This window comes from Chelon labrosus, assembly GCF_963514085.1.
Source record: "Chelon labrosus genome assembly, chromosome: 12".
NCBI lineage: Eukaryota > Metazoa > Chordata > Actinopteri > Mugiliformes > Mugilidae > Chelon > Chelon labrosus.
Window position 1 is genome coordinate 19,308,514 of NC_140345.1, and position 24,789 is coordinate 19,333,302.

Below are 24,789 nucleotides of genomic sequence, written 5' to 3' on the forward strand. Positions count from 1 at the left end.
TGATACAGGGAGGAAAAACAAGTCAGTCTTCAACCTTCGACAATCTCAATTCTGACAGAGCTGTTGATGGGATATATGTTGATTGTTCTCACACCAAAGACAAGCCCAACTCCTGGTGGACAATGGATTTACTGGGTCTATATGAAATTTCCTGTATCAACATCAACAACATTGATCATCACAGTATTGACCTAAGTAATGCTCGTATCCTCATCGGGAACTCATCTGATGGAAATATTTCCCACCACAATGTGTAATGTCTTCATTCTACTATGAACCATAGTACAACCTGTCACGGGGATGCCCCGTGACCTCTAATGGAACAATTAACTCAATGCTTGTCCACCTCTAGTCACCTTTAAAAACCATCTAGCCGGCAGGTGTCTGAGGTTGGTAATTAGCACACATTTAAACAGATTAGTTGGGTAGTTGTGTTTAGTGCTTTTGTGCCATAGTCTCATAGATGAATTAGAGATCAAAAGTCAGAGCATATGGTGTTTTAAATATCTTTATTTGATTAATTCTTTTGGCATTTCTCACCTCTCCTCTAGACTGCACTTGGCCATCCTCCCCTGTGGACTCAGGAACTGCCAAACCAGGCCACACCCATGGGAATGCCATTTATGGTCCAGTTCCCGGGGGAATGCGCCAAGTGTAGTATGGATAAGGGGGAGTTTTGGGAGATGTTGGTATAAGTAGGTATTTTGAGCAGTTGACTGTCATATTTACTCTTTTGAATTATGTAACAATGTATTTTTCACTGTTAACTTATGGAAACATTTTCAGGAGTATGAATTAATCACTGCCAAACGTTAATTGATTGAATAATTGTATTTCCCTTGTGTAGGAGGAGCCACAGTCTATATAAGCAGGAGATGGCGTTTCTCAGGGGAGAATTTTAGATGTGACTGGCCAGCAGGCCACAGTGATCGCCATTGCCAGGGGCCCAGATTTGAAGGGGGCATAGCCTAGTGCAGCTTTCTGGTTTGACCTTTAGATTTGTTTGTTTGTTTGTATCTGAATTAGCTGGATTTCAGTTATTTTCTTTTGATTTCTTTTTTCTTTAGTCTAGTTTTTCTTCAGTTTGGCCAAGCTGACCTGCACTGTATATACTGGACCATGCTCACTTCTGGGAAAAAGGGAAAATAAAATAAAATGGACTGTTGAACGGTATAGAGTTCTCCTCCTTTTTGCCTTCACCGCTCGACCAACCTTACACCTTTTACAATAGTCTAGTGCTTCTTGTGATTTATCCTTTATTTATTTCTGGGATTATAATTTGTAAAAACAAACAAACTACTATAATACGTCCTGTATTAATTATATTCAGTAAGATAAGACATTCTGATATGAGTGTGATATGTGGTAATAAGGGAGAAGGATATATATAGGCAGACAGTACTCAGGAGAACTGCATTCAGTACCACTAAATATCAGTTTTAAACTTTTTTTAAAAGTCTGCTCTCAGACAGTTGCAGCTAACTTTACTCAACAACATTATGCTGTATTTGTGGTTGTGGGGAATTCTGTCTTCTATTGATACTTAATCAAACAGAGCTGGAAACAGAACTATTTCTCACAGTCCAATCTGTTTCTCTCTCTTTCTTTCTTCCATCCAGGTGTACAACTATTAATCACACCACCAGCGGAAAAAATCTAACATTTACATGTGACAGTGGACCAATATCTGGGCGCTATGTGACCGTACACTTAGAAAGAACATTTTTTGTAGTGTTGTGTGAGGTGAAGATCCACGGTATTAAAAGAGATGGTAAGATAAAATGTTCTCAGGTAATAAACAAACTTGCAGAAAATGTCTCTGATGTTGATTACAATCCACCGTATGTTTAATAGCAGATGTGTTAATAGTTAACTACAGAGTCTAATCTACAGTTGCCACGTATAATTTGGACACTTTAAGTTCATATTCATGGTTGGAGCTAAGCACAACCTTTTTGACACATTGCATTCACTGAGCTGATAGTTGTATGAAACAAGGAAAAAGATAAATGTAGTTTTGAATAAATGTTAAATATTAGAGCAGAATGTCGTATTCAGTTTGCTGTTGGAGAGATCCACTTTAACGTGTATTAAATATCAACCAGAGAAAAAGCTAAATCTAATCTAACTACTAATGAGCGTTTCCTCCAGCACTGAACTTAGCTTGGATATCATCAGAGCTTCCATTTACACCTTGAACCAGTTCTACTGCTCTGCATACAGGAGCATACATTCACACTGACAACTCTTTATTATTTTTCCTCACCAAATGGCCGCAACCTTTTATACATGATTTGATTCATGATTAATTCTTTTTTTATTCTCTAAAACCTTAGGACTAGAACGTATGTTTGAGGAATCCTTCAAATTATACACCATATAATCAGGTGTAGTTTTAAATTTCTTTATTTAGGTAATTGTCAATGTTCAGCTTAATAGATGTCTCTCTTTACTCAAGGCTTGATGCTGGTCAAAGAGAACAGAACCTGGGAAGAAGCCCTGTACTTCTGCAGAGACTTAGACAACGATCTGGTGTCCATCCTCGATGAAGAGACCCAGGGCTGGGTTGAGTTGGAGGCCAGAAAGGCTGACAGTCCCTTTGTATGGCTGGGTCTTCACTACACCTGCACCCTGGATTTCTGGTTCTGGGTCGATGATCATGTTGTATCATTTGAACACTGGGGTCCAGGAGAGAAAGGAAAAGAAGACTGTGACATGAGTGCTGTCATGAACACAACAGGAAATCACTACTGGATCAAGAAGTCTGACCATGAGAAGTATAATTTCATCTGTGCAGAGTAAAAGGCTTGACTTCCCTCTAATATACTATATATCATATGTGAGGGGTCCTGGCAGCTTTTTTTAAATGTAGTAAATGCTGGTGAAATTAAATTAGTTTTTGTTTGTTTTAAACAGGTTGTAAGTTTTTCTTTGTTGCAGTCACTTCACTCACTGATAATAATATATTATGATGGTTATATGACATGAATTATTTACCTTTTGCTGGTGTGTTTTTGCTGCATATTCAAAAACAATCTCATTGATAACACAGAAATAGTTGTAATTCGTTTGAAATATGAATGAATTCAGAGTGTAGTTTCACTTGAAAAAAGAAACTTCTTTACCCATGTGTATCTTCTACTTATTTCTTTATAAATATTAAATATTAGTTTGACAGACAAAGAATAACACTGGTTGGGACTGTCATCTTTGACTCGATCCACTACAAAAAAACACAGGTCAGTCAGTTTTACTCCCACACCTCCATCTAGTGGTCAGTCTGGGTAAGGTGTTCTGGATCATGGTGGATTTAACAGACTGAGTTCACAGCTTATGCTTTAAAAAACGTGGATCTAAAAACCACGTATATGTCAGTTAAAATCAGGAGTGATATTTTAAATTGGCTAAAAGAACATTTATTAAGGCAAAGCATACACTTAGATCACTGAACATTCAACAGAGGAGCATCAGGACTTGTATCTGTGTGTCCCGTCAGTCTCTAACATGTCCGTCAGTAAGATCTTGTTCCACCAGCGCTCTCTGAAGCTCTGACAACACACACTGGTCAGACTCTCTCCGTCCTGGTAGTCCTCCCTCATCTTCTCTGGGATCAAATCCTCTGACATCACCTGAGAAGAGGGAGGGGAGTGTGTAACAATATTACACTTTAACTCTGCGCCGAATCTGCGTCCACCTGAAACTGCTTGTAATTCAGGCCTTGGAGCAGCATGTCTGCACTAAACAAGTGTGTGAGTGTGTTACCTCACCTCAGTGAGAGCCTGCAGCGTTGTTTCTTTGGGATTTAGCCGCTGCAGCACATCTTCTGACATCTGTAGTATGCATTCACTGCGCTGCAACACAAAGGAGGACTGCTGCTGCTGAAGGATCCTCAACAGGAGTCTGTGGGAAGAAGAGGAGATGAGGAGGCATGAGGACATAATGATTTACTCTAAGTGTAGGCCTGTGGATGTGCATGAGATTTTAATCCAACTGGTTCTAGGAAACTGGTCAACAGTATCCAAACACAGTGGCTGTACCTCGTCCTGATGAAAAAGGCGCAAGCTTTGAGACGAATCCTGTCCTCACTGAGCTCTGCTGCCTCCTCCTGCTGCTCCTCAGTCGCCCCATCCTCCTGATCTGCTTCTGATTTACATCTCGTGGCAGAACAGGCTCCTAATAACATACCAGAGTTAATTAACCACGGCAGCAAAACAAAAATAAAACAAAGATCAACAATTCACCTGCATAAAACATCTTGAGAGCAGGTATGGGTGTTAAGTGAGACAGGAAGTGAAGTTAACGTTACCTGAGGTCCCGTCATTCTCCAGAAGCTGCAAACACGTCTGTCCCAGGCTGAACCAGTGCCAGGGGTTGAACGGTAGCAGGCTACACAGCTGCTGCAGACACCACGTCTTTGATCCTGCGGCTCCAAAATGCTTGTAGATGCTGACCTTTAGGAGAAGTTTAAATCAGTTTGAATACAACAGAATGACTTCATCCTTGTGTGTTCTGGCTAACGCTGACCTTAAGCAGCAGAAGGCTGGTCAGGTGACCGGCGTTGGAGGCTTCTTTGCACTGGAAATAAAAGATTATGCAGATGTTATCAATTTAAGCTTTTAGACTGATGTCTTTACATCGCTTTAGTTTAGTTTAAAATCAAAAAAAATTCTATAAATTCCCCTTTGTTAGCTCATAAGTTTCACAGAAGAACATGTGAAATGTCTTACTTAATCAATGTGACATACAGTATAAAGAATATGACAGCTCCAGGTAGTTGTATCACTTGTATGGGTCACTGTTCAGCACTGAATTTGAAATCAGGGAAAGAGTTACCAGCAAATCAGTCAAGTCCAGTGCCCTGTCTCTCTGTCCCAGTTTGGTGCAGCATCGGGCCATTCCCTCCAGTACATCTCGTCTGATGCCCAGGTTGTTGTCAGCGATCCACTGCAGGCAGCTGCTGTACGCCTCCAAGGCTTTCTGAACCACACACACCACAAGAACAGAAGCAGATGCTTTCAAATCATGAGAGTAGAAGGTGGGCTGTCAAAATACAGCAGATTTGGGATTTCATTCCTTCAGTCTGGTTCCCTCAAGTCTATAAATGTGTTTAAATGTCTGCTCAGATGTCTTTTTTGAAGCAGTCAGGGAAATGTTACTGTTGAGCAACATGCTGCTAATTAAAGTCAACTTAAATTATATTTGTGTTCTTTTGGATGAAATATATAGACTAGACTACTTTCCTGTTTAATTCCATGAGTTGTTGCTTTGAAGATGATGAAATGGTGCATTATGGAAACAAGGCTACTGAAACGCTCTCTGTATTTGTTGTTGACAACATAGAAACATTCAAATTCAGGTAAGTAAAGCAGTGAATAAACAGACTGCGGAAATGTAAATTCCTGAAGGCCATGAACTCAGAGTGTTTCTGTGGAATGCCTCCAACGTTGCTGGTGATTTTTCAGTAATACCTGGTGACTGGACTTAGAAAGCTAAACTTGTAGACTTTCTGCTTCTCCAGAGAATCGTCAGTATCCAGAGCAGCACTCTCACGAAACCACTGCAGACAGAAACACATCACGGAGCAGCTTCAGCCAGCTGACATATCTTCACTTCTACTCTGTTTATTTACATGGATGTCCTTAAATATGCTCATCTAGACAACGTTTCTCCACACGTGCAGTAAATGTCATACACAGGTTGTTACGTGATTAACAGATACAATAACATGAGTGAAAACATTGTATAAACACTAGTGACCCAGATTCAGTAGAAGTTAGACATGCATCACACTACCTAACCATGTTTTTCAGATAATGATGTATGTGTCAGATCAAGAGCTGTTCCAAGACCTCTCCATACTTTTTCCCCCTCTGTCATTGTGGTTGATCTCAGTTTCATCTGATCAGATAATGTCGTTGCAGAACAGGTCTGACTTTGTTTTAGATGATTTTTGGGGCAGGCTAAACTTTAACCTGCTTAATGGACAAATAAATAATGAAGGAATATCTCACACCTAACCATGGAGCACCTTGCCCTCAGTTTAAAGATAAGTCTGTATTTATTATATAAATGCAACTTGAGATTTTTTTTAAACATGCGTCAGTGTCTAAAAACATATGAGCATAACTACTGCTTATATTTGTAGTTCAAGATAAATAGAATTAGCAGGAACTAGCTTGCTGGCTGAGGTTACCCCTTATGCCCTCTTCAAATTAACTACCCTCTGGACACCTTTGTGGCAAAAATGTACACGCACAAAGAAACTTTTTCTACTTTGTTTTCAAAAAAGCTCTTAAACAACTTCAGAACTGCTCAAAACTACCAAAACTTCAAAAGTTTTCAGGATTTTAACCCCTTAAATGCCAGTCTGAATATATGAAATATTAAATGTTTTTTACAAGAAAACACAAAAACTGAATTATTTTCCATAAAATAAACAGTAGATGGATGGGGCTTTGGTGGTGATTAAAGTCTTGAATATGTCAAAGATTAGCAATAAAATTGATTTGATTGCATTAGTATTTTTATGTAGTGCCAGATACTCCCTCTGGATACCTTCTTGGTCAAAAATGCCCCATAGACTTCCATTATAACCACGTTTTTTAATCTGACTGTCATTGCAGTATAAAACCATGCATTCTGTAATGTTAGCATTTCATTTAGAAGAAAAGTAGTGATACTTGACATTTTTACTGTATTTGATCAGATTCAACCATTTTACTATTGTAGGTAGATGCATGAAATTCTTGTAAATTTCCCATTTATATTATGGAGCCACCTGACTATCAGGGGACCCCAAGTGTGTGTGTGTGTGTGTGTGTCTGTTTGCGGGTGTGTGTCTGTTAGCGGGTGTGTGCACATGTGTGTGCGCGTGTGCAAGAGAGACAGTGTGAGTATGAATCTGTAGCATGAACTGATCGTTTCAGGGTTGATAAAAGAACAAATTCTTTTGAGAGATGTTTTTCATGAGTTTTTGAAGAGGTGCTTGAGTAAACATGGCCTCCTGCCTTTGATGTACTCAAAAACAACTGTTAGTGTGTATATACACCTAACTGCTTTCACAGCCAAAGATAAACATGCAGCTTGGCTGGGGGGACATTTCATTAATGAGCAGAGAAAGACCTGGAGCGAAGAGAAGGAACAAAAATGACCAAGTGATTCAGTGCAGAAGAGGCTTTAGAAATGATCATGCAGCCTTTATCTGCCAGCGAGCTGCAGGACTCATCTGAAGAAGACAAAAGCTTTGAGGGGGAGTCTGACATTGAATGCTCACTGGAGTTCTTCACTTCTGAGAGTGCCTCTGACCCTTCCTCTGAAAGTGGAGAGGCCGCTGTGGATCATGCCCTTCCTAACAGTGAGTGGACTGCAAAGAATGGACAAGTCTGGTCTCCACCTCATGCCAAGACGCTGCCCTACATTCAGGCACTCACCAGCATGATGTCAGGGACCGCAAGATTTGCCATCATGCCTGAATGTAGCGCAGCATCTCGACATGAGATGGATGGACCAGATTTGCCCGATTTTGGCTTTCCATTCACTGTCTCACTCCTGCTCAATCTAGGGGACAAGATCTCTGTTGATGAGCAGCTTGTACCCTTCCGAGACCCCTCCAATTCCAGACGGTACGTCCCCAGCAAGGCAGCGAAGTACAGGTTAAAAATCTGTTTCTCTAAAACACACAGATATACATCACATATCACATATAGCCTTTGTTTACATGGCATATGTTCTGTTGTGTTCTCTTTTGTTGGTCTTTTCAAAGTTGTTGCAGTTTGCACAATAAATATTCACATTGATGAATCAGATGTTGATTTAAAAATTATTTCACACATGCAAAAAAAATATATCGATGCAACACAACCTCGTGTGTCACCTTCATTAATATAACGACAATAAACTTTTCAAACACATCTTAGTTTTTATTTAGACTCAATAAGAACCCATGCACGAATAAGTAGCATTTCCATATATCTCTATACATTTCCATATAAGTCCTAAATAACATACTTTGTAAATCCCATTCAAGCTAATATACACAATGAAGGATGTAAATATAACTGTTTTGTATAAACAAACAAGTAGGAGATACACATGGGCAAAGAAGTTTCTTTTATCAAGTGAAACTACACTCTGAATTAATTCATATTTCAAACAAATTACAACTATTTCTGTATTATCAATAACATTATTTTTGAATATGCAGCAAAAACACCTCAACAAAAGTTAAATAATTCATGTCATATAACCATCATAATACATTATTATCAGTGAGTGAAGTAACTGCAACAAAGAAAAAATTACAACCTGTTAGAAACAAACAAAAACTAATTTAATTTCACCAGCATTTACTACATTTAAAAAAGCTGCTACTCTGGGCCAGGACCCCTCACATATGATATATGGTATATTAGAGGGAAGTCCACTACTCAATAAGCAAAGCTAAACAAGCCTTTTACTCTGCACAGATGAAATTATACTTATCATAGTCAAACTTTTTGAACCAGTAGTGATTTTCTTCTGTGTCCATGACAGCACTCATGTCACAGTCTTCTAGTTCTTTCTCTCCTGGACCCCAGAGTTCAAATGATACGACATGATCATTGACCCAGAAAAAATATTTGTGGGTGCAGTTGTAGTGAAGACCCAGCCATACAAAGGGACTGTCAGCCTTTCTGGCCTCCAACTCAACCCAGCCCTGGGTCTCTTCATCGAGGATGGACACCAGATCCATGTCTAAGTCTCTGCAGTAGTACAGGGCTTCTTCCCAGGTTCTCTTCTCTTTGACCAGCATCAAGCCTTGAGTAAAGAGAGACATCTAATAAGCTGAACATTGACAATTAAGTAGAAAAAGAAGTTTAAAAACTACACTTGATCATATTGTGTATACCGTAATTTGCAAGATTCCTCAAACATACCTTCTAGTCCTAAGGTTTTAGAGAATAAAAAAAGAATCGATCATGAATCAAATCATGTTTAAAACGTTGTGACCATTCAGTGAGGAAAAATAATAAAGAGTTGTCAGTGTGAATGTTTGCTCCTCTATGAGTGGCTTCATCTAACATGTTGTATTAATAAAACACATCTGCTATTAAACATATGGTGGATTATAATCTGCAATAGAGACATTTTCTGCAAGTTTGTTTATTAACTGACCAGTTACCTGAAAACATTCATTACAGATACTGACACCTTACGAGCCAGCGCGCAGCCTTAGGTCCTCAGGTGGTTCCCGTCTGGCTGATCCAAGGTCGAGGCGACCGGGCGTTTGCCATAACGGCCTCTCGACTTTGGAATGCCCTGCCTGACGATAGGCTTGCACAAACAGTGAATTCTTTTAAATCACTTCTTAAAACTCATTTTTATAGACTTGCTTTTATGTGAGATTTGTCTTTTAACTTTCTTTTTTAACTTTTAACTTGAATTAAATCATTCTATTTTACTGTGTTTTATTTTATTTATATTTATTATTTTTGTTTTGTGGTTGTTTATGTTATTTAATTTTTAATTGCTATTTATTGTCTTCTCAAAAATTGTTGGTTGTTCTTATGTTGCCTGAGTATTTTATTCATGCGTGATTGTCAAAGCACTTTGTAAAGGCTGTTTTTAAAGGTGCTATATAAATAAAGGTATTATTATTATTATTGTTGTTATTTTATCTTACCATCTCTTTTAATACCGTGGATCTTCACCTCACACAACACTAGAAAGTATATTCTTTCTAAGTGTACGGTCACGTAGCGCCCAGATATTGTTCCATTGTCACATTTAAATGTTAGATTTTTTCCGTTGATGGTTTCATTAATAGTTGTACACCTGGACGGAAGAAAGAAAGAGAGAGAAACAGATTGGACTGTGAGAAATAGTTCTGTTTCCAGCTCTGTTTGATTAAGTATCAATAGAAGACAGAATTCCCCACACCCACAAATACAGCATAATGTTGTTGAGTAAAGTTAGCTGCAACTGTCTGAGAGCAGACTTTTAAAAAAAAGATTAAAACTGATATTTAGTGGTTCTGAATGCAGTTCTCCTGAGTACTGTCTGCCTATATATATCCTTCTCCCTTATTACCACATATCACACTATCAGAATTTCTTATCTTACTGAATATAATTAATACAGGACGTATTATAATAGTTTGTTTTTACAAATTATAATCCCATAAATAAATAAGGGATAAATCACAAGCAGCACTAGACTATCATAAAAGGTTGTACTATGGTTCATAGTAGAGTGAAGGCATTACACATTGTGGTGGGGGGAAAAATTTCCATCAGATGAGTTCCCAATGAGGATCTGAGCATTCGTTAGGTCAATATTGTACTGATAAACGTTGTAGATGTTGATACAGGAAATTTCATATAGACCCAGTAAATCCATTGTCCACCAGGAGTTGGGCTCATGTTCGGTGTGAGCACACTGATGATATATCCCATCAATAGCTCTGTCAGAATAGTGATTGGTGTAGGTTGAAGACTGACTTGTTTTTCCTCCCTGTATCAGTTTTCCTGTTTTGCAGCTAGCTGTAGCAGAAAACAGAAAATAGTTCACTTCATAATATTGACCCATATACATCTTCAGCAGCAATGCTGTTATACTTTATGACATGACTCAAGAGAGATGAAACAGAGTAGAGCAAAGAAATGCATTTAACTCTACCTCCTTGGTCCTGAGCAGACCTCCCTGTGAAATGTGAAGTGTCAGAGAATTACATCAGAATTTCTTTTATCATTCTTGTCACATACATGCTTATCGTATTATTTTGTGAATCATTTACTTTCTCACATTCACATTTGACTCTGTGCATCCGTGAATCAAAGGAGCAACTTACCAATCAAACAGAAGAACAGCAGAGTCCACAGCATCTTTGCTTTGAAAGAGAAGAAACTGCAGTAACTGTTGACTAGATGCTCGACACAAATGACCACAGACCAACGACTGGAAATCACAAAGGCTTTGAACAAATGTCTCCCCTCTATCTCAAAGCACCAAAAACTGACAATCCAGGTGGTGCTCAGCTACCTCTAGATCCACCAGTTTTAAAATGAACCCCTCTCCTTGACAACGCCACATTTATTTCTCTTCCTCCACAGCTTCCCACATTAAAACACACTAACATTATTCATTCTTGTTTCTGTTCAGGTTGTTTTCATTAGTCAAAGCACCTCAAGAGTATTTGCATCTGTCAGCACGTTCTACCCACCAAGCTCACAAATACAGTTTCAACACATATAAGTACAATTTGAAATTTTCTTTACGAACTGGAGCCTGGTTGTGTAATGAGCAACTTTATTGTGGGACATCGTCCCTGCCCCTGAATAAACTACTGTTGTTTTTATGTTTTTAGTGAGAAGTTCAAAAGACAGACATTTGTTAGACTGACGGAATAAAAATAACATTTTCAGTAAGCATGTTTCAAAGTCAACAGAGTAATCACTCATTAAACTGCACGTGTGGAGAAACGCTGTCTAGATGAGCATATTTAAGGACATCCATGTAAATAAACAGAGTAGAAGTGAAGATACGTCAGCTGGCTGAAGCTGCTCCGTGATGTGTTTCTGTCTGCAGTGGTTTTGTGAGAGTGCTGCTCTGGATACTGACGATTCTTTGGAGAAGCAGAAAGTCTACAAGTTTAGAGGAGACTTGGCCGTTAGACAAGGGAACTATCAGGTCATTAAAGTCATTCAGCTCAGTCTTTCTAAGTCCAGTCACCAGGTATTACTGAAAAATCACCAGCAACGTTGGAGGCATTCCACAGAAACACTCTGAGTTCATGGCCTTCAGGAAATTACATTTTCCCAGTCTGTTTATTCACTGCTATATTTACCTGAATTTGAATGTTTCTATGTTGTTAACAACAAATACAGAGAGTGTTTCAGTAGCCTTGTTGCTATAATGCACCATCATCATCATCTTCAAAACAACAAGTCATGGTGTTAAACAGAAAAGTAGTTCAGTCTATATATTTCATCCAAAAGCACACAAATGTAATTTAAGTTGACTTTAATTAGCAGCATGTTGCTCAACAGTAACATTTCCCTGACTGCTTTAAAAAAAGACTTCTGAGCAGACATTTAAACACATTTATAGACTTGAGGGAACCAGAATGAAGGAATGAAATCCCAAATCTGCTGTATTTTGACAGCCCACCTTCTACTCTCATGATTTGAAAGCGTCTATTTCTGTTCTTGTGGTGTGTGTGGTTCAGAAAGCCTTGGAGGCGTACAGCAGCTGCCTGCAGTGGATCGCCGACAACAACCTGAGCATCAGACGAGATGTACTGGAGGGAATGGCCCGATGCTGCACCAAACTGGGACAGAGAGACAGGGCACTGGACTTGGCTGATTTGCTGGTAACTCTTTCCCTGATTTCAAATTCAGTGCTGAACAGTGACCCATACAAGTGATACAACTACCTGGAGCTGTCATATTCTTTATACTGTATGTCACATTGATTAAGTAAGAGATTTTACAAGTTCTTTCTTCAAATAATTTTGGTAAAGAAAACCACTAGTATACAGTAGCTGGATAATTTTTAATTTCTTTGAACTTAATGAGTTAACAAAGGAAAATTTGCAGAATTGTTTGGATTTTAAACTAAACTAAAGCGATGTAAAGACATCAGTCTAAAAGTTTAAATTGATAACATCTGCATAATCTTTTTTTCCAGAGCAAAGAAGCCTCCAACACCGGTCACCTGACCAGCCTCCTGCTGCTTAAGGTCAGCGTTAGCCAGAACACACAAGGATGAAGTCATTCTGTTGTATTCAAACTGATTTAAACTTCTCCTAAAGGTCAGCATCTACGAGCATTTTGGAGCCGCATCGAAGACGTGGTGTCTGCAGCAGCTGTGTAGCCTGCTACCGTTCAACCCCTGGCACTGGTTCAGCCTGGGACAGACGTGTTTGCAGCTGCTGGAGAATGACAGGAACTCAGGTAACGTTAACTTCACTTCCTGTCTCACTTAACACTCATACCTGCTCTCAAGATGTTAATTATGCAGGTGAACTGTTGATCCTTGTTTTATTTTTGTTTTACTGCCGTGGTTAATTAACTCTGGTATGTTATTAGGATCCTATTCTGCCACGAGATGTAAATCAGAAGCAGATCAGGAGGATGGGGCGACTGAGGAGCAGCAGGAGGAGGCAGCAGAGCTCAGTGAGTACAGGATTCGTCTCAAAGCTTGCGCCTGTTTCATCAGGACGAGGTACAGCCACTGTGTTTAGATACTGTTGACCAAAGCAGTTGGATTAAAATCTCATGCACATCCACAGGCCTACACTTAGAATAAATCATTATGTCCTCATGCCTCCTCGTCTCTTCTTCTTCCCACAGACTCCTGTTGAGAATCTTTCGGCAGCAGCAGTCCTCCTTTGTGTAGCAGCACAGTGAAAGCGTACTACAGATGTCTGAAGATGCGCTGCAGCGGCTAAATCCCAAAGAAACAACGCTGCAGGCTCTCACTGAGGTGAGGTCACACACTCACACACTTGTTTAGTGCAGACATGCTGCTCCAAGGCCTGAATTACAGGAAGTTTCATGTGGAAGCAGATTTGGCGCAGAGTTAAAGTGTAATATTGTTACACACTCCCCTCCCTCTTTTCAGGTGATGTCAGAGGACTTGATCCCAGAGAAGATGAGAGAGGACCACCAGGACGGAGAGAGTCTGACCAGTGTGTGTTTGCAGAGTTTCAGAGAGCGCTGGTGGAACAAGATCTTATTGACAGACATGTTGGAGACTGACGGGACACACAGATACAAGTCCTGATACTCCCGCTTTTCTGGGCCATGAAACACCTACACTGGACTACTGAATACTGGAAGAAGGTATTATGGACTGATGAATCAAAATTTCAAATCAAGATCTTTGTACGCCGTCGAGTAGGCGAGAGGATGGTTCCACAGTGTGTGACATCAACTGTCAAACATGGAGGAGGAAGTGTGATGGTCTGGGGCTGTTTTGCTGGATCCAGGGTCAGTGACTTGTACAGAGTGAGAGGCATCCTGAACCAAAACAGCTACCACAGCATTCTGCAGCGCCATGCAATACCCACTGGTATGCGCCTTCGTTGGTCAGAGGTTCATCCTACAGCAAGATAATGACCCAAAACAAGTCCAAGCTATGCCACAACTACCTCAGGAAAAAAGAACAAGATGGTGAGCTTGAAAACACGGAGTGGCCAGCACAGTCTCCAGACTTAAAGCCCGTCGAGCTGGTTTGGGATGAACTGGACAGAAGAGTGAAAGCCAAGCAAATCACAAGTGCCACACATTTATGGGAACTTCTGCAACAGACTTGGGAAGAACTTTCTGAAGAATGTTTGATTTCTATTGTAGAAAGAATGCCACGAGTGTGTTCAGCTGTTATATCTGCCAAAGGTGGCTACTTTGATGAGTCAAAAGTTTAGAATACATTTTGGTCTATAAATTGATTCCATGATTTCTTTTTAAACTCAAATTTCTCATTTGTTCCATGCTTTCATTTCACAGTGCAATGAGACACTAAACTGAATAATTTTCAGTAAAAAAATGGAAAAAGTGTGGTGTTCTAAAACTTTTGACCAGTAGTGTACGTGGTTTTTAGATCCATGTTTTTTAAAGCATAAGCTGTGAACTCAGTCTGTTAAATCTACCATGATCCGGTACGCCTTACCCAGACTGACCATTAGATAGAGTTCTGGGAATAAAACTGACTGACTTTGTTTTTTTTACAGTCGATCTAGTCAAAGTTGACAGTCCCAACCAGTGTTATTCTTTGTCTGTGAAACCCCAGCTGTTATTGAGGCTGTGGCTTGATTTCTAACTTGAACTTGAAAAGATTTATATTTCATACTTGTTTGAAGACAAAACCCAATACATTTTGATCACTTGGGAGAGACATTTTACATGTTTTGCTTTAAATAAATGCAGTATGAAACGGTCTGGACTAAATGTCTATACAGAGGACACAGTGCTGCCTACTAACACCTTACTTTATATTTGACTCAGGTTTATTCATCAACGTAGCTACTTATTAGTTATTTAATGAATGATTACTCTGTTGACTTTGAAACATGCTTACTGGAAATGTTATTTTTATTCCTTCAGTCTAACAAATGTCTGTCTTTTGAACTTCTCACTAAAAACATAAAAACAACAGTACTTTATTCAGGGGCAGGAATGATGTCCCAGAATAAAATGGCTCATAACCAGCCTTTGAAATATCAAATTTCAAATTGTACTTATATGTGTTGAAACTGTATCCGTGAGCTTTGTGGGTATAACGTGCTGATGCAAATACTCTTGAGGTGCTTTGGCTAATGGAAAGAACCTGAGCAGAAACAAGAATGAATAACGTTAGTGTGTTTCAATGTGGGAAGCTGTGGAGGAAGAGAAATAAATGTGGCTTTGTCAAGGAGAGGGGTTCATTTTAAAACTGGTGGATCCAGAGGTAGCTGAGCACCACCTGGATTGTCAGTTTTTGGTGCTTTGAGATAGAGGGGAGACATCTGTGCAAAGCCTTTGTGATTCCCAGTCACTGGTCTGTGGTCATTTGTGTCGAGCATCTAGTCAACAGTTACTGCAGTTTCTTCTCTTTCAAAGCAAAGATGCTGTGGACTCTGCTGTTCTTCTGTTTGATTGGTAAGTTGCTCCTTTGATTCATGGATGCACAGAGTCAAATGTGAGTGTGAGAAAGTAAATGATTCACAAAATAATACGATAAGCATGTATGTGACGAGAATGATAAAAGAAATTCTGATGTAATTCTCTGACACTTCACAGCGAGGTCTGCTCAGGACCAAGGAGGTAGAGTTAAATGCATTTCTTTGCTCTACTCTGTTTCATTTCTCTTGAGTCATGTCATAAAGTATAACAGCATTGCTGCTGAAGATGTATATGGGTCAATATTATGAAGTGAACTATTTTCTGTTTTCTGCTACAGCTAGCTGCAAAACAGGAAAACTGATACAGGGAGGAAAAACAAGTCAGTCTTCAACCTTCGACAATCTCAATTCTGACAGAGCTATTGATGGGATATATGGTGATTGTTCTCACACCAAAAACCAGACCAACTCCTGGTGGACAATAGATTTACTGGGTCTATATGAAATTTCCTGTATCAACATCTGCAACACTAATCAGCACAATATTGACCTAACGAATGCTCGGATCCTCATTGGGAACTCATCTGATGGAAATTTTTCCCACCACAATGTGTAATGCCTTCACTCTACTATGAACCATAGTACAACCTTTTACAATAGTCTAGTGCTGCTTGTGATTTATCCTTTATTTTTTTCTAGGATTATAATTTGTAAAAACAAACAAACTATTATAATACGTCCTGTATTAATTATATTCAGTAAGACATTCTGATATGAGTGTGATATGTGGTAATAAGGGAGAAGGATATATATAGGCAGACAGTACTCAGGAGAACTGCATTCAGTACCACTAAATATCAGTTTTAATCTTTTTTTTAAAAGTCTGCTCTCAGACAGTTGCAGCTAACTTTACTCAACAACATTATGCTGTATTTGTGGGTGTGGGGAATTCTGTCTTCTATTGATACTTAATCAAACAGAGCTGGAAACAGAACTATTTCTCACAGTCCAATCTGTTTCTCTCTCTTTCTTTCTTCCATCCAGGTGTACAAATATTTCTGAGACCACCAAACAAAAAAATCTAACATTTACATGTAACAATGGACCAATATCTGGGCGCTATGTGACCGTACACTTAGAAAGAACATTTTTTCTAGTGTTGTGTGAGGTGAAGATCTACAGTACAAAGAAACATGGTAAGATAAAATGTTCTCAGGTAACTGGTCAGTTAATAAACAAACTTGCAGAAAATGTCTCTATTGCAGATTACAATCCACCGTATGTTTAATAGCAGATGTGTTAATAGTTAACTACAGAGTCTAGTCTATGGTTGCCACGTATAATTTGGACACTTTAAGTTCATATTTAGGCTGGAGCTAAGCACAACCTTTCCAACACGATGCATTCACTGAGCTGATAGTTGTATGAAACAAGGAAGAGCAGAATGTCGTATTCAGTTTGCTGTTGGAGAGATCCTCTTTAACGTGTATTAAATATCAACCAGAGAAAAAGCTAAATCTAATCTAACTACTAATGAGCGTTTCCTCCAGCACTGAACTGATATCATCAGAGCTTCCATTTACACCTTGAACCAGTTCTACTGCTCTGCAGAGTGTGATATCAGTGACACGCTGTGTGATTATGAATTAATACAACATGTTAGATGACAGCACTCATAGAGGAGCAAACATTCACACTGACAACTCTTTATTATTTTTCCTCACTGAATAGCCGAGACGTTTTATACATGATTTGATTCATGATCGATTCTTTTTTTATTCTCTAAAACCTTAGGACTAGAACGTATGTTTGAGGAATCTTGCAAATTATACACCATATAATCACGTGTAGTTTTAAAATTTATTTTTCTACTTGATTGTCAATGTTCAGCTTATTAGATGTCTCTCTTTACTCAAGGCTTGATGCTGGTCAAAGAGAACAGAACCTGGGAAGAAGCCCTGTACTACTGCAGAGACTTAAACATGGATCTGGTGTCCATCCTTGATGAAGAGACCCAGGGCTGGGTTGAGTTGGAGGCCAGAAAGGCTGACAGTCCCTTTGTATGGCTGGGTCTTCACTACACCTGCACCCTGGATTTCTGGTTCTGGGTCGATGATCATGTTGTATCATTTGAACACTGGGGTCCAGAAGAGGAAGGAAAAGAAGACTGTGACATGAGTGCTGTCATGGACACAAAAGAAAATCACCATTGGTTCAAGACATCCGACTATGAAATGTATAATTTCATCTGTGCAGAGTAAAAGGCTTGTTTAGCTTTGCTTACTGAGTAGTGGACTTCCCTCTAATATACTATATATCATATGTGAGGGGTCCTGGCCCAGAGTAGCAGCTTTTTTAAATGTAGTAAATGCTGGTGAAATTAAATTAGTTTTTGTTTGTTTTTAAGAGGTTGTAAGTTTTTCATTGTTGCAGTTACTTCATTCACTGATAATAATATATTATGATGGTTATATGACATGAATTATTTAACTTTTGCTGGTGTGTTTTTGCTGCATATTCAAAAATAATGTTATTGATAATACAGAAATAGTTGTAATATGAATTAATTCAGAGTGTAGTTTCACTTGAAAAAAAGAAACTTCTTTGCCCATGTGTATCTTCTACTTATTTGTTTATTCAAAATAGTTATATTTGCATCCTTCAGTGTGTATATTAGCTTGAAGGGGATTTACAGAGTATTTTATTTAGGACTTATATGGAAATGTATAGAGATATATGTAAATGCTACTTATTCGTGTATGGGTTCTTATCGAGTCTAAATAAAAGCTAAGATGTGTTTGAACAGTTTATTGTCGTTATATTAATGAAGGTGACACACGAGGTTGTGTCGCATCAATTTTTTTTACGTGTGTGAAATAATTTTTAAATCAACATCTGATTCATCAGTGTGAATATTTATTGTGCAAACTGCAACAACTTTTAAAAGACCAACAAAAGAGAACACAACAGAACATATGCCATGTAAACAAAGGCTATATGTGATATGTGATGTATATCTGTGTGTTTTAGAGAAACAGATTTTTAACCTGTACTTCGCTGGCTCGCTGGGGACGTACCGTCTGGAATTGGAGGGGTCTCTGAAGGGTATCAGCTGCTCATCAACAGAGATCTTGTCCCCTGGATTGAGCAGGAGTGGGACAGTGAACGGACAGCGAAGAACGGGCAAATCTGGTCCATCCATCTCATGTCGAGATGCTGCGCTACATTCAGGCATGATGGCAAATCTTGTGGTCCCTGACATCATGCTGGTGGGTGCCTGAATGTAGCGCAGCGTCTTGGCATGAGGTGGAGACCAGACTTGTCCATTCTTTGCTGTCCACCCACTGTTAGGAAGGGCATGATCCACAGAGTCCTCTCCACTTTCAGAGGAAGGTTCAGAGGCACTCTCATAAGTGAAGGACTCCAGTGAGCATTCCACGTCAGACTCCCCCTCAAAGCTTTTGTCTTCTTCAGATGAGTCCTGCAGCTCGCTGGCAGATAAAGGCTGCATGATCATTTCTAAAGCCTCTTCTGCACTGAATCACTTGGTCATTTTTGTTCCTTCTCTTCACTCCAGGTCTTTCTCTGCTCATTAATGAAATGTCCCCCCAGCCAAGCTGCATGTTTATCTTTGGCTGTGAAAGCAGTTAGGTATATACACACTAACAGTTGTTTTTGAGTACAGCAAAGGCAGGAGGCCATGTTTCTACTCAAGCACCTCTTCAAAAACTCATGAAAAACATCTCTCAAAAGAATATGTTCTGTTATCAACCCTGAAACGATCAGTTCATGCTACAGATTCATACTCACACTGACTCTCTTGCACACGCGCGCACACACGCACACACCCGTATACAGACACACACGCACACACATGCACACAAATCGCAAACAGACACACACCCGCAAACAGGCACACAACATTACAGAATGCATGGTTTTATACTGCAATGACAGTCAGATTAAAAAACGTGGTTATAATGGAAGTCTATGGGGCATTTTTAGCCAAGAAGGTATCCAGAGGGAGTATCTGGCACTACATAAAAAATACTAATGCAATTAAACCAATTTTATTGCTAATCTTTGACATATTCAAGACTTTAATCACCACCAAAGCCCCATCCATCTACTGTTTAATTTATGGAAAATATTTCAGTTTTTCTTTCTTTTTTTTTTTTGGAAAACATTTAATATTTCATATTTTTCAGACTGGCATTTAAGGGGTTACAATCCTGAAAACTATTGAAGTTTCTGTAGTTTTGAGCAGGTCTGAAGTTATTTAAGAGCTTTTTTGAAATGAAAGTCGAAAAAGTATTGATGTAAGAGGATTTTATGGCAGTTTCTTTGTGCGTGTACATTTTTGCCACAAAGGTGTCCAGAGGGTAGTTAATTTGAGGAGGGCATGAGGGGTAACCTTAGCTAGCAAGCTAGTTCCTGCTAATTGTATTTATCTTCAACTACAAATATAAACACAAGTTAAGATCATACATTTTTAGTCTGTGACACATTTTAAAAACAATCTCTTTATTTTAACAGCTCTTGATCTGACACATACATCATTATCTGAAAAACATGGTTAGGTAGTGTGATGCATGTCTAAGTTCTACTGAATCTGGGTCACTAGTGTGTATACAATGTTTTCACTCATGTTATTGTATCTGTTAATCACGTAAACAACCTTTGTATGACATTTATAACTAATAAGTAGCTACGTTGATGAATAAACCTGAGTAAAATATAAAGTAAGGTGTTAGTAGGCAGCACTGTATCCTCTGTATAGACATTTAGTCCAGACCATTTCATACTACATTTATTTAAAGCAAAACATGTAAAATGCCTCTCACAAGTGAACATCTTCTGATCAAACTTTATTGGGTTTTGTCCTCAAACAAGTGTAAAATAGCTAGAAATGAAGCCAGAGCCTCAATAACAGCTGGGGTTTTAAATTAACATTGCACAAATTGTCAGTCTCACAGCTGGTAGCTCCAAGCTGAAGATTGCAGGGGACGCAAAGAATTATTTTGTAGCTTTCTGAAGCAATACTGCATGAGTGATCACACATACATACTGTGTTCAATCAATGCTTATGACAGATTCTCTCAGTTTCCAACACACTTCAGGATGTGCAGTGTAAATGTTAGTTCCACAGACAAAGAATAACACTGGCTGGGACTGTCGTCTTTGACTAGATCCACTACAACAAAACACAGGTCAGTCAGTTTTACTCCCAGAACTCCATCTAGTGGTCAGTCTGGGTAAGGGGTACCGGATCATAGTAGATTTAACAGACTGAGTTCACAGCTTATGCTTTAAAAAACGTGGATCTAAAAACCACGTATATGTCAGTTAAAATCAGGAGTGATGTTTTAAAATGGCTAAAAGAACATTTATTAAGGTAAAGCATACACTTAGATCACTGAACATTCAACAGAGGAGCATCAGGACTTGTATCTGTGTGTCCCGTCAGTCTCCAACAGGTCTGTCAGTATGATCCGTGTTCCACCAGCGCTCTCTGAAGCTCTGTAAACACACACTGGTCAGACTCTCTCCGTCCTGGTAGTCCTCCCTCATCTTCTCTGGGATCAAGTCCTCTGACATCACCTGAAAAGAGGGAGGGGAGTGTGTAACAATATTCCACTTTAACTCTGCGCAAAATCTGCGTCCACCTGAAACTGCCTGTAATTCAGGCCTTGGAGCAGCATGTCTGGACTAAACAAGTGTGTGAGTGTGTTACCTCACCTCAGTGAGAGCCTGCAGCGTTGTTGTTTCTTTGAGATTTAGCCGCTACAGCGCATCTTCTGACATCTGTAGTACGCTTTCACTGCGCTGCGACACAAAGGAGGACTGCTGCTGCTGAATGATTCTCAACAGGAGTCTGTGGGAAGAACAAGAGACGAGGAGGCAAGAGGACATAATGATTTACTCTAAGTGTAGGCCTGTGGATGTGCACGAGATTTTAAGCCAACTGCTTCTGGGAAACTGGTCAACAGTATCCAAACACAGTGGCTGTACCTCGTCCTGATGAAACAGGCGCAAGCTTTGAGACGAATCCTGTCCTCACTGAGCTCTGCTGCCTCCTCCTGCTGCTCCTCAGTCGTCCCATCCTCCTGATCTGCTTCTGATTTACATCTCGTGGCAGAACAGGATCCTAATAATAGTTATCCTAATAGTTAACGTTACCTGAGGTCCTGTCATTCTCCAGCAGCTGCAAACACGTCTGTCCCAGGCTGAACCAGTGCCAGGGGTTGAACGGTAGCAGGCTACACAGCTGCTGCAGACACCACGTCTTCGATCCTGCGGCTCCAAAATGCTCGTAGATGCTGACCTTTAGGAGAAGTTTAAATCAGTTTGAATACGACAGAATGACTTCATCCTTGTGTGTTCTGGCTAACGCTGACCTTAAGCAGAAGGAGGCTGGTCAGGTGACCGGTGTGGGAGGCTTCTTTGCTCTGGAAAAAAAGATTATGCAGATGTTATCAATTTAAGTTTTTAGACTGATGTCTTTACATTGCTTTAGTTTACCTTAATATCCAAATATTCTACAAATTTCCCTTTGTTAGCTCATAAGGTTCAAAGAAATTAAAAATGATCCAGCTACCATATACTAGTGGTTTTCTTTCCCAAAATTATTTAAAGTAAGAACTTGTAAAATGTCTTATTTTTTTGTTTATAATAATATTTATTGAATTTTAACAAGTATACAAATAATGACAATAACAGCAGGAAAGTCCGGATTTTGGGTTATAGGGGAAAGCAGAGATTTAATGTTTTTCCTTCCCATATACTTAGTTAAGTCATGCCATACCCTGACACTGCTGTATATAATAGGATTACTCTTAACTTCTGGGTTTATCTTGCTTGCATCACAAGTAACCAGGCTCCAGGGGGAGTGCGGGAAGCAAGCCCAGGAATCAATACAGGTCTCTCTTTTAAGGTATGCATGTAACCATAGCCAGCAGTGGCATGCATGACAGGCCCAGTTATAAAATATCAAGTTTGGCACAGAAAGGCCACCCATATCTCTGGGTAGCTGCAATTTCTTGAACTTCTGACTTGGTTAAATTACCATGCCAAATAAATTTCGAAAGTACTTTCTCTAAATCCTGGTTAATTTTCTTGGTTATATACAGGGGGAGCATCTGAAGGGGATATAGTAGGCGAGGGAGGACATTCATTTTAATGAGACTGATCCAACCCATCAGAGACAGTGGAAGTTCGTGCCAACGCTCCAAATCCTTTTTAACTGATAAGCATATTGGGGCAAAATTTAATTTCGACATATCCTTCAGATCGGGGGGCACTTTTATTTCCGAGATATGTGAAACTACTGACAGTCCACTTAAAAGGAAAGTCGTCTGAAACAGCTAATGGTTCTAATGCTAGGGCAAAGAGGAGGGGACGAAGTGGACTCCCCTGGCGAACGGCTCTTGCCAAAGGGAAAGTTTCGGAGCGCCTTCCATTTGTTATCACACTAGCTGTTGGGGAGTGGTATATGGTTCGGATCCACTTAAGGAAATCCCCCAGTCCCAATCTAAAAAAAAGAATCTAAAAACATGTCTTACTAATATCTTACCAAATGTTTTGAAAAATTCAGGCCCAAAGCCATCCGGTCCAGGGGCCTTGCCGCCCCTGAGAGAGGATATAGCCTCCAAGACTTCATCCTTGCTTATCGGCCGACATAGAGCCGCCTGTTGTTCATCGGATAAGGACAGGAGCCTTATCTTATTCAGAAATTCTGCTCTAGCCTCATCAGAAGATGAAGTAAAATGTCTTGTTTAATCAATGTGACATACAGTATAAAGAATATGACAGCTCCAGGTAGTTGTATCACTTGTATGGGTCACTGTTCAGCATTGAATTTGAAATCAGGGAAAGAGTTACCAGCAAACAGCCAAGTCCAGTGCCCTGTCTCTCTGTCCCAGTTTGGTGCAGCATCGGGCCATTCCCTCCAGTACATCTCGTCTGATGCTCAGGTTGTTGTCGGCGATCCACTGCAGGCAGCTGCTGTACGCCTCCAAGGCTTTCTGAACCACACACACCACAAGAACAGAAACAGACGCTTTCAAATCATGACAGTAGAAGGTGGGCTGTCAAAATACAGCAGATTTGGGATTTCATTCCTTCATTCTGGTTCCCTCAAGTCTATAAATGTGTTTAAATGTCTGCTCAGAAGTCTTTTTTAAAGCAGTCAGGGAAATGTTACTGTTGAGCAACATGCTGCTAATTAAAGTCAACTTAAATTACAATTGTGTTCTTTTGGATGAAATATATAGACTAAACTACTTTTCTGTTTAATACCATGACTTGTTGTTTTGAAGATGATGAAATGGTGCATTATAGCAACAAGGCTACTGAAACGCTCTCTGTATTTGTTGTTGACAACATAGAAACATTCAAATTCAGGGAAGTAAAGCAGTGAATAAACAGACTGGGAAAATTTTTCATTTTAATTTCCTGAAGGCCATGAATCGAGTGTTTCTGTGGAATGCCTCCAACGTTGCTGGTGATTTTTCAGTAATACCTGGTGACTGGACTTAGAAAGACTGAGCTGAATGACTTTAATTACCTGATAGTTCCCTTGTCTAATGGGCCAAGTCTCCTCTAAACTTGTAGACTTTCTGCTTCTCCAAAGAATCGTCAGTATCCAGAGCAGCACTCTCACAAAACCACTGCAGACAGAAACACATCATGGAGCAGCTTCAGCCAGCTGACGTATCTGCACTTCTACTCTTTTTATTTACTTGGATGTCCTTAAATATGCTCATCTAGACAGTGTTTCTCCACACATGCAGTTTAATGAGTGCTTACTCTGTTGACTTTGAAACATGCTTACTGGAAATGTTATTTTTATTCCTTCAGTCTAATAAATGTCTGTCTTTTGAACTTCTCACTAAAAACATAAAAACAACAGTACTCTATTCAGGGGCAGGGACGATGTCCCACAATAAAATGGCTCATTAAACAACCTCCAGTGGTAAAGAAAATTTCAAATTGTACTTATATGTGTTGATACTGTGTTTGTGAGCTTTGTGAGTATAACGTGCTGACAGATGCAAATACTCTTGAGCTGCTTTGACTAATGAAAACGATCTGAGCAGAAACAAGAATGAATAATGTTAGTGTGTTTCAATGTGGGAAGCTGTGGAGGAAGAGAAATAAATGTGGCTTTGTCAAGGAGAGGGGTTCATTTTAAAACTGGTGGATCTAGA

The 24,789-nt window shown here is 39.5% G+C and overlaps 2 protein-coding genes and 1 pseudogene across 3 annotated transcripts; 2 read left to right on the forward strand and 1 right to left on the reverse strand.

The window, feature by feature from the left end:
- Window positions 1–2,439: 2,439 nt before the first annotated feature.
- On the forward strand, window positions 2,440–2,802 carry LOC311496542 (C-type lectin lectoxin-Lio3-like; the record flags this gene model as incomplete). Its single annotated transcript, XM_084556429.1, has 1 exon — window positions 2,440–2,802. The coding sequence occupies one exon, from the start codon at window positions 2,440–2,442 to the stop codon at window positions 2,800–2,802; it is 363 nt and encodes a 120-aa protein (XP_084412555.1).
- A 633-nt stretch (window positions 2,803–3,435) lies between these two features.
- LOC311497028 (uncharacterized protein C8orf76-like) lies at window positions 3,436–24,789 on the reverse strand (annotated as a pseudogene). The gene is made up of 7 exons: window positions 24,147–24,789; window positions 4,834–4,977; window positions 4,525–4,575; window positions 4,307–4,451; window positions 4,038–4,173; window positions 3,768–3,900; window positions 3,436–3,629 (listed from the first exon to the last, which is right to left on the reverse strand). The product of its transcript is annotated as an uncharacterized protein C8orf76-like (transcript).
- LOC311497033 (zinc fingers and homeoboxes protein 1-like) lies at window positions 10,258–13,597 on the forward strand. The gene is made up of 5 exons (XM_084557132.1): window positions 10,258–11,667; window positions 12,206–12,349; window positions 12,667–12,717; window positions 12,791–12,932; window positions 13,068–13,597. The coding sequence occupies exons 1-5, from the start codon at window positions 11,548–11,550 to the stop codon at window positions 13,220–13,222; spliced, it is 612 nt and encodes a 203-aa protein (XP_084413258.1). The 5' UTR covers window positions 10,258–11,547; the 3' UTR covers window positions 13,223–13,597.